This window comes from Poecilia formosa, unplaced genomic scaffold, assembly GCF_000485575.1.
Source record: "Poecilia formosa unplaced genomic scaffold, Poecilia_formosa-5.1.2 Scaffold1132, whole genome shotgun sequence".
NCBI lineage: Eukaryota > Metazoa > Chordata > Actinopteri > Cyprinodontiformes > Poeciliidae > Poecilia > Poecilia formosa.
The window spans coordinates 14,206-25,358 of record NW_006801071.1 but is presented as its reverse complement, the minus strand read 5'-3'; the positions used below and the strand labels follow the sequence as shown (position 1 = coordinate 25,358).

Here is an 11,153-nt window from a genome sequence, read left to right as displayed (position 1 = left end):
AACAGGGAGTCAATGAAGTGAAGCTAAGGCAGAAAAATATGATCTATCTTTTTAATTTTCATCAGATTTTATCAATATCAGGACTGGTGTAGTCCAATCACCACTGGAAACGAGTCTTACTTGCTTGCTTTGATTATATTCCTCATAGAACCTCATGTTCCTGCAACACCCACCATCAAAACCTTAAGGGTCACAGTCAAAAGCTTTCTCCACATCCACACATGTAGACCAGTTGAACTATGATCCGCTCACCATTCCCAAAGCCACGCTGCTCCTTCTGGGTCTGAGATTTGACAGCTGGAGTCAGTCTTTTCAGTGTGCTCAGTCTTCACATCATTTGAGATGAATATCAGCACACAAGGCATCTCCCATCTTCAAAACTGCTGTCACTCATCTATCTGTGTCTGTCTATCATGTAGAACATTGCCTGTCAAAATGTCCAAAAACATAGTGTGGAAGTGTGCAGAGATATCAGTGTGTTTTAGGATCTATCAAATTCCTGGTGGCAGTGCAAACAGCAGGTGTTTGTTTCAGGTTGTCCATGGATACTAACTGGATGGGTTTGGGGATCTGATATGTTTTGGGTTTTCTGTTTTAATTTCCAGGTGGTTTCCATAATAATAATAATAATAATAATAATAATAATAACAATAATAATAATAATCTTTATTGTCATTATAGAAACCATGCAATAAGTTCAATCATTTCTAACACTTGTCCACAATCTCAGTCTCATTTTTTACTTTCCTTTCTCAATGTAAATCTGTTTAATCTGTTTACTGAAGCATACAGAAATACAAGTAGAGGCACTGTCTACTATCAGACAGTAATTCCACATTTCAAACTTAGCTACATTTCATGGTTCCCCACCGTCTTCTAATTTCTGCCTGTGGTTTTTCCCTCAGGGTCGTTGGGTAACCAGTCGGCTGACCTGTTCTCCAACATCTCCTGTAATGAGTCGACCAACAGTTCCACATCCTGCTCTCTTCCCGACAACAATGCATGGTCTGAAAGTCGGTATAAAACCTTGGAGATGTTTTTTATTGCTTTGGTGACTGGATCTCTGAGTTTTGTGACTGTGACTGGAAACATATTAGTTATGCTGTCCATCAAAGTGAACCGCCACTTACAGACTGTCAATAACTATTTTTTATTTTCCCTGGCCTGTGCTGACCTGATCATTGGAGTTTTCAGCATGAACTTATACACAGTCTACATCATTGTTGGCTCCTGGCCACTGGGACCGGTCGTCTGCGATCTGTGGCTAGCTTTAGATTACGTCGTCTCGAACGCTTCTGTGATGAACTTATTGATCATCAGCTTTGATCGCTACTTCTGCGTGACCAAGCCCCTGACGTATCCCACCAGAAGGACAACCAAGATGGCGGGACTAATGATCGCTGCAGCATGGATCCTGTCATTCATCTTGTGGGCTCCAGCCATCTTGTTCTGGCAGTTCATTGTCGGGCAGCGAACAGTACCAGCAGGAGAATGCTACATTCAGGTACATTTTATAGGTCAAGTACAACTGTCGGTGTCCCACGTTACTAAGAGGAAAAGTCAACATTTTTAAAGTTAGGTTTCCAGGAAGTTATTGGAATAAATAACTCACTTCATGTCTTCATTTGTATGAGTACAAATTAGTTTCAATTTATGAAAGGAGATAAATAAAAGTCTTGTCTTCCACTTTCTTAAATTTAAGTCTCTGGAAAGGAAACCATGAAATACAGTTTCCTCGTTCACCCTAAACCAGGACTTAACAAAGATGAGGAAAAACCATAAACCAGAAAAAGTAACTGCTGGCAGTTCATTGTCGGGCAGCGAACAGTACCAGTACCTCTGGCATTGGCTTCATCGAGCCAGTGCCAGAGGTAAAATGGATGAGTTTCTTTACTTGAAGATACAGTGACTGACAGAGTCTGGGAGAAGCCAAAAAAAAAGAAAAAAAAAAGAAAGAAGTATGACTATGAGTATTTAAAATTTAGGTTTTCATGGTTTGGATCTGAAGATGTTCCACAGGGAAATTGTTGCCTGCCAAGAGTCTTTTTGGGAACAAACCACTAACCTTCCCCCTTACAGAGTAGCCTTCCCCAGAATCTCCCCCACTCAGCTCCTTCAGACTAGCCAGCAGCAATTAGCAAACACCTAGTGGAACTGCTGAGCTCATTATAGTAGCTACTTCTCAGTGAAACGATGGTAAAATGTTATTAGAGTTAATAGAGGAGCCATGTTGTGATGACTTCCTGAAGATTGAGTTTCAGAAAGAGCAGGAACTTTTAAAGAGACAGAGACCCAATTTCAAGGCATTAAATTACAAAGTCAAATTTGTTTAGAGTCATATTTGACATATATATAATTTTTTATAACAACTGAAGATAACACCTTTTATATGATTGTGATGTAAAATGGCACTATATGTCTGGAAAATACACAATATTGTCCCTTGAAGTAAATTTTCTCTTGGAGTCTGAGAATTATGATCTCACAATACTTTTAGCTTGATCTCTTAAAAATGAGTTTCTCTCATCTCAAAAGCAATTCAGCTTCAAAAATATCAATTGCTGTTTTGCAAACAGTTAAACTTTCTGTTATTGAAGTCATGTGGTTTCAAATTAACAATTAATGTAGATCAAGCAATGTTGAGCGGATCATGGTTTAACCAGTCTACATGTGTGGATGTGGAGAAAGCTTTTGACTGTGACCCTTAAGGTTTTTATGGTGGGTGTTGCAGGAACATGAGGTTCTATGAGGAATATAATCAAAACAAGCAATGTAATGTAGATCTCTCAATTTTTACTATTGTGCAGCACAGTGACTCTGGCAGGAGAGGCTTCTCAGGATTTAATCTGTTCAATGTTTCACATGGAAGGTCATTAGTAGAGGACTACTCTGTACTACAGTCCTTATGTAAACAACAGAAGGTTTGCATACATAACAGTATAATGCAAATATGATATCAGGTTAATAGATCATAAAACTACTTTTGCATTTCCCCCTCTCACTCACCCCCTCTACCTCTGTTCATACAGGCCATTAGGTTTACCCTGTGAAAGCAGCTAATGTGATTTCTAAATAATTGGACACTAAGTAAGTTATCTACTGCTGTTCAGTGGAACCCAGCTTAAAGAATACTGGACAGTCACTTCATTAAATACATTCTCTATATTTTAAAGATATTAAGAATTATTATTTTGTTCCAAGTCATTAAATCACCTGAAAGGCCTTTTGAAACTGATTTTACTGTATTTCAGTAGGATTTATGTTTCAACATTGACTAGGCCACTCCAAAAGCTTCATCTTTAGCAAATCTGATATTCTCCCCAACAAATTTACTGGTGTGCATTTGTTTCACTCATTTAACAAAGCAATTATGTTCATGTTTCATAATAAATGAAATAATTGAAATCTGCAATTCATATTTACTATTATTATCTTCATCTCATATTTATTTTTTATAGCATAGTCAGTTCTAATGATCAACGTGACGTGAAACCTAAATATGGTGGTAATGTTTCTATGACTTCTGGTTTCATCTTCAGTATTCTATGAGAAAATGATGGAGCAAAAAAAATTGCACTTCAATCAAACTAAACAAAAGCAATGTTGCCAGTGAAGATGAATTATTTTTGGTTTTGCAACATTTCCCAATGTTAGCATCACAATGTGAAATAAATCCTGAAAATATCCAATAAATCTGTTTCCATTCTACTGGTGTCAGTATGTGCTAATGCTAACTGTAGCAGACTACTTAGTAGATGGTGGATTCCAGGAAAATAAAGATATACATAAGGATTTTGAGGAAGATATGCAATGGAAAAAAAACCCCTATATTTATTAACTATGACCATGATTTTGCAACAACTTGGTAGTATTTTCTTAGCAAGAAGGTCCCAGGTTTGAATCCCAGCCAGTCTTTCAGCATGAAGCTTCTCTCAAGAAGCATGACATGGACTGCTCTACATTTTAAGTGGGAATAGATAATGGAAACCCAAAAGCCAATTTGAAACAATATCTGGTAAATAATAATATCTGGTAAATTCTTTGGAAGAGTTTTTTTATTATTATTATTTCCACCCCTCCAAAAACCAAGTTTGAAAATTGGTGGAAAATTTGATATTAATGCAACCAGAGCTGAGTTTGTGAGAATATCCTTTTATTTTGACCAAAAATAGTCTTTGTATAGTCTTTACATGGTTTGTATTAGTCAGTGCAAAGCGTCGGTCTCAATATTAGTCTAGTAAACGTGTGAAGTATACAAAATGCTTTTTATTGGACTTTAAATTGTTGCCTGTGTATCTAACTCTTATATGTCTTAATTCCCTCTGAATGTGAACCACAAGATTTTATTGAGTTTATGTTTTTCTTTTCTCTGTTTCCTCCTCCAGTTCCTTTCTAACCCTGCAGTGACCTTTGGGACGGCTATAGCTGCCTTCTATCTGCCCGTCGTTATTATGACAGTCCTATACATCAACATCTCCTTGGCTTCCAGGAGCAGAGTCTCCAAACACAAACCTGAGAAGAAAGAGAAGAAGGGAATCAAGTAAGATTGATCAGTGAATTAAACATCAAACTTCTTTGAAATACTTTCTGGACATAAGAGGGATTTATTTATTTATTTTTCTCAAATTCAACCTAGCTTAAAAAATACCAGTGGTTTACATACCCCGTATATAATGATGCAATCTTTTTCTTCACTCTGACATTAAATCTGGTTCAACTTTTCAGTGTGGCTCTGATTAGATCATGTCATGAATTAACTCATCAAACCTTTATCCACCTGCAACATCATCCAAAATTGATTGATGACCTAATGAGTCTAAATTTAAAGAAAGTCACAAAGATTTTTGAAAAGAAAAAAATATTCTGACATTTAGAAAATTGAAACAGTTTAATGAAACAGGATAACTTTAGAATGATTTAATATCAGGAAGCAGGACAAAAAAGGAGTTACTGTTTGATATTATTGTAAAACAGTTTTGGCAACGTCCAAAAACATTCTCTAAGAGTCTTAAGCATATTTTCTAATTGAATATAATAACTGTCCATTTCCCCAGACCTCCCAACCTGCTAAAGAGTCACATGATAAAGCAGAACAACAACAACGATACCAGCCCTCAAGCCAGTCCTCGCTCTACTCCCAAGGCCAGCCTGGACTCCACCACCACCGCCCTGGATGGAGTAAAGAACGGCCAGGTGGAGGAACAGAAACCTCCCCAAGCCGAAGCCCTGAGGCACCCCAGTCCCAGACTGGCACAGGTATTGGCTTATTCTTCTAAAGTTTACTAGATATTAGAAAGTTTAGTTGTTGGAAAAATCAAACTCTAAGCTTCAGTATGAGGGTCTTTGCATCCATTTTGATATTTTGATTAAACTTGCAGGATGTTTATCTCTTGTGTTGTTCCCAATAGTGAAAGAAATGTGGAATTTAAGCTGATCAGCATTATCACATTCTCTGTATGAATGTGGCCTTAAATCATAAATAAATAACTGTAGTCTTAGAGCTATTTCCACATTTATTCAGTCCCCCCCGGTAACTGTGGAGCTGAATATCGTCCCTTCCCTCGGTTCGCCCTGCAGTGTATAGCTCAGGGCCCCGGCCTGAAAACCGGAGTTATTTCCTCTTTAAATCCTCTCTGGTTCTGAATCCTCTTATGTTCCTTTTTCCTTCTGTTGCTTTCACTTGAAATTGTTCTGTCTAGATGTTTGAAAATGAGGAGAAGAAACTCTAAATACATCTTTGAACACTGATGATGTTAGACTTATTTTATTATCATTGCACAAAGACACAACAGTGAATTTAGAAACGAAATGTTGTTGCTTGGCTACCAGAGTACACATAAAAAGTACTGAAAAACTTTAAGTGTGACTCTACATAGATTTAAAGCTACATATAGCTTTAAATCTGTAGGTTTATGAATTTATTAGAGCCATAGTTTAAAGGACAGTCTTAGTTTGAATGTTGGTGTTGCTGAAGAAGAAAAAGATAAAGATGATAGAGGGAATTGTTAAGACAAAGAGAGAGAGAAGGTGAAACAGGTTAAAAACTGAGAAACCACACCCCAGTAAAACTGAGACAGATCTCCATAGCAACACTGAAAACCTTATTGTTACTTTTTGGTGCAGGCAGAACGTTGCGCGCCTATATGATTGTCAGTGTTGTTGTTTTGTTCTGAAGGATGAATGCCCTCGGCCTACATGTTCACCTTTACCTTCTGTTTCAGCTCCAGCAGCAGCTGTACGGCAGCATAAAGTGTTTATGCTAAATTACAATTGGGTTCAAAATAATAGCATGTCTATAAAAAATGAGCAATGCTCAAAATCCTTCTGATAGCTTTTATTTTGGTAAATGTCATGGAAGCAGAGAATATTCTTCCCTAAATCACAAACTTACACAGATTTTAGCTCATATATTATCAGTTTGTTGTTTCTTGTATGGATTCAAACATTTTTTATTGTTTTTTTATTTACTTATGTTCATACACATCTTCTACCTTTTTTGCTATAAATTAACTTACTTAGCTGTGCATCATTTGTAATCTGAGTGTGCTGTTTTAATAAGTGCACAGTAATATATTTTTTGTTGTAGATTTGTACAGTGTTTTATTATTTTTACCTTTGTGTGAATATGTATGTCCACACTGCTGTGATACCTGAATTTGCCCTCTGTGGGACAACAAATGATAAACATTACTACATCACTACAGAAACAGGTGAGAAATATTAGATCATCCAAATTAACATAAGCGTCTCCATTTTTAATTTACATAGTCAAACCTTTATTGTGTAAGCTGAAAACTTGGAAAACGTAGTGAACCACTGAACTGATGCTTAGCTGTTTCTGAGATCTGTGTTGCCTCAGAATCAGCATATTTGACCTCACCTGTTTGAGTTTCAGCCACTCGTTGTGTAAGGAAACATGACTTGTTCAAGTATTTTCTTGTATTCAGACTGATCCATGATCACTGGTGTTAGAGCAGTAGATCATAAACACCACAGCATGAGAAACATTTCCTTTCTTTAGAGCCTTTACCACAGTGCATCATAGTTTAAAATCAGTGTTTGGGAAACTATCTGACAAACTGTCTGTGGCCCAAAAAGAAAAATCTGTCTTTTATCACTCCCTTAAATGTTCCATCATATCTCTTTTGTTCAGAAAATGTTGATTATAAGGTGTTAACTCTTTTGCCAAGCTGGTTTTATTCAGCACTGTAAAGTGTTCGAACCTCTACCACAGTTTGCGAGACTGAAGGACTGTGTGTCTACACAGCAAATTCGGAAGTGTCAGATTTCCAGTGCAAGTGTTGTATGTTAAAAATACAGTGTTAATTAGACAATGTGAGTGTTAGTGAGTGTTAAGCCGTTTTTGCACTGCAAGGAACTGAACGGTATGGAAAGGAACGGTTCCACCCGTACTGCAGCCCTGTTGTGTTTGCATATACACTGAGGGCGCCATCGAAGCGGTACTGTACGTCATTATTTTTGAAACTAAACAATGTGGTTCACAACCTTCACCAGTTTGGGTTTTGAGTTGGTTGTTTGCCAACTACCAAGATAATAAAGAAGAAGAACAGCTACTACTACGACAACAACAACTCAACAATCGATGACATGGATTTAATTTTGCTGCTCATTAAAATAAAATACAGTTTAGTGAGAGCCAGCTGTCAATGGAAAATCAATGTCTGACTCCATAACAACCAGCGGCCAATCAGCTGCTGATTCTAAGCAGAACCGCTTGGCCGGCCCGATTGGAACCACAGCTCTTGTGGTTCCAAGGGGCCGGGTGGAACCAGTCAGAAGTTCTAATGCAAACACGGTCTGCCCTATTTTGAAACCGTTCAGTTTCTTGCAGTGTGAAAACGGCTTTAGTTTCCCTAAAACTCACTAAAGAGTTCCAAAGAGTTAAACAAAAAGCAATCCAGTCCAGTGTTGAATTCTAAATTAACTCCAACAGTCTAACTCAACACTCAATCTGGTGTTGATTTAGAAATCAACATCAGACAGTTCCTCACACAATTGTAACATAATTTTGACATCACATCAGGGAAGGAGCTACAGGTAGGGTGGGGGTTGCAGCAGGTCCCCAGCCTGGACCTAGAAAGGGACCACATGGGAGGCAGAACATGCCTTCTGGGATCAAAATTTTCTTTATAACATCTGACAAGAACTATAAAATGGAAGCACTCTCCTGTTTTAGACTCTGTATGATACCCAGTAGGTTATATAGTAGGGTGCCCCATGGTTGACTCATGGTTGCTAAAAACCTTACCAGACTGACTGATTTTAGTGATATAGTGAGTGTAAAATATTGAATAAAATGTTGTGCCACATGACTGGCTTTATTTTCACTCTTATATTTAACTTTATGACACACAAAACTACAAATGAATCGTCCTTTTTGTCTCCAGGTGCATTCTGGGTAAAGCTTGTCACCAACGTCATCGTCAGTCACTTGGCAACAAATGGCAAACTAGCTAGAGCATTTCTACAGATTACGTTAACATGTTTTGAGTTTGTGTTGTTTCATCATTAGCCTGGTGTTTCTGTTCTTCTCTTGGTTTGTTGTACTTCATGTCAGATGGATTTCAAAATGACATAGTGGTATTGTTTTTTGTTTGTTTTTTTTACTGTGGAGGGAATCCATCTAATCATAAACTCCTGGTGTGGCCTTTCTCTGTGTCTGGGCTCATTAGTGTATTCTGTTTTAGTGAAAGGTGAAGGTTTACACTCTGGATGTTCGCTCTACGTCTTTGATGGATCTGTTTAAGTTCCTTCCAGTCAAAGAATGGCTCCTTTCATTTAACTGATGTCAGTTCACGGATTAAAGTCAGAATGCAGATTCCACATATAGAATCTCCCACAATCCTCCTACCTGCTCTATTAATCAGAAGATCTAACGAGAATTTCTCACAGCTCTCCATGAAGCAGATTCTAAATTCATAACCATCTGCAGAATGCTGCAGTCCTCTAACCCCTACTTGCAGCTTTGGAGTGCCCTCAAATTAAAGCAGAGAGACTGCATTTTGAGTCTGCATTTATTACATAACTGAGTGGCATCAGAGTTTGTGCCTTTTTCTTTCTTACAGGAAGAGAAGGAGAGTTCCAACGACTCGTCCACAGCTTTTATCCCTCCAACAGAACCAAAGGCCAACAGTGAGGCGACGTCTGAGGTTTGTGTCCAAAATGTGGATAATATTGTTGTCAGTGGTCATAAAAGGAAGCACATGGTCAGTAACTCATGGAGGCTGTAACATTTAAGCACTGCTCACTTGTGTGGTAAGAGAATATAGAGATCCTTTCATGTTGTTTACAACACACTGTGGGACCCGGTGTGATTTCTGCTGCTGTAAACTTCCTGGTCTAAGGTTCAACGTCTCTGTTCAGAAGTGGTGATCTGCATACTGTGGCTTGCTAAATTATCAATACTTTTCCTTGAACTTTTCCATATTTTGTTGCATTACATTCACAAACATTAATATATTTCACTGGAATTTAATGTGAAAGACCAACACAAAGTGGTGTGCAGTTGTGAAGTAGAAAGAAAATTCAACATGATTCAAAACATTTTTTTACAAATGAAAACCTGAAAGGTGCGGTGTGCAAAAGTACTCAGCCCCCTCTTCTCTGAGTGCAAATGCAGCAGCTCTGTGACGGCCTCAGAGGTTGATTACTGGTATATGTGTGTTATAACTATGGCTGAAAAACATATAATGATATACATAAGCATTTCATATCAGTCAATATTGATAATTATTGATTTGTTTTTTGTTTTAAAACTCTAAAATCCTGCCAACCTGCTGCTGTGATCGTTCCTGTTTGATCCAGTTTTTTTATTTTTAAGCAGTTATGAAATATGATGGCAAAACCTGAAAGTGCTGCTGCACAAGTTAATTAACAAGTTGTTGCTAGGTAACCAAAATGTGAGTGAGTTAGTCGATGCCACCAGTCTTGTTTTGCTGGCTAGGAGAAGTTGAGCGGCTAGTCTTTCCTCTGCCTACATCCCCCAGAATGCTGTGCGATTTTGGATCCGATTTCAGTAAATTCAGACAGAACCTTCTTGATTCTTTCTGTGCTTCGCTCAACACGGACTGACTAGCCAATCAGAGGCAAACATAAGGAGAAATGCATCTCTCTTGACAGCCAATGAGAAACAACTTCTTAAGCTCAGAAAGAGTATATTATTGATTTATTCTCCAATGCACAAAAAGTTTATTTGTACAGCAAATCTCAGCAACAAAGAAGTTCAAAGAGCTTTTACATCACAGTGTAGTTAAACTTCATCTTATTAATATCACTTATTTCAGTTTGGTTTCTTAATATAGCAATTTTTCACATAAATCCTCTCAAAACTTTACCCAAGTTTAAAAAATGTATTCCAGTATAATTCAGATTCAGATCAAAAACTATACTTTTCTTGCTGAATAGCTCAAGTACTTTGACAATATTCACTGAATCTGGATGTAATATGAAGAATGCAGCAGCAGAGCTTCTGATAAAGATCAAAACAACCTCCTGGATTTGACCATCGCTACGTTAAAGTCAAAGCATCTAATTCTGAAGATAACTTGTTCTATTTGGACTAACTCCTACATAATTCTTAAAACCCAGTCAATTCAGCCGTTAGAGATTTAAAACTCAGTTGTAATAAAATCTTGTGGTTTAGTGATGGCTTGGTGTCAACTTAAAATGGACACAATGACAAGCAGGAGAATTATATCACGACACAAAAAGGGAGCAAATGGCAGCTCTGTTTGAGTGATGTATGCAAATATTTTTCAAATGAATGCACCATTATGCAGAAGAGCAAAAAACAAAACAAAAAAAAAAAACAGAACTTTCAGAGACTGAATTTGCATGTAAGGACAGTAGGCTTGACATAAAACAATCTGATGCCGATCTGGACGTTTTCCTTCAGATGCTGACTGACCTGCTCTGTGTGTTTGACGCCCAGCACCACGTCTGGATTATTTTTAGCTACATACGGCCGTTTCATATTGTCATCTGACATCTTCTCACTTTTTCTCAACAAAACACTTTTAGAATTTGTGCTTAAAATTTTGCATGTCTTGTCCTTTGTCTCCCTGCTCCTTCACACCATTTCAGTTATAACTCAGCTAGATAGATAGATAGATAGATAGATAGATAGATAGATA

General features: G+C 37.6%; 1 protein-coding gene across 1 annotated transcript in view; it reads left to right on the top strand.

Moving 5' to 3' along the window:
• Window positions 1–895: 895 nt before the first annotated feature.
• chrm4a (cholinergic receptor, muscarinic 4a) overlaps window positions 896–11,153 on the top strand; it is a gene marked incomplete at its 5' end in the record, with an annotated part of 19,767 nt that continues 9,509 nt past the window's right edge. Inside the window, 4 exons of the mRNA XM_007544386.2 lie at window positions 896–1,504; window positions 4,386–4,540; window positions 5,055–5,256; window positions 9,087–9,170. Coding sequence (XP_007544448.2) covers window positions 896–1,504; window positions 4,386–4,540; window positions 5,055–5,256; window positions 9,087–9,170 — 1,050 coding nt within the window. The remainder of the gene's footprint in view (window positions 1,505–4,385; window positions 4,541–5,054; window positions 5,257–9,086; window positions 9,171–11,153) is intronic.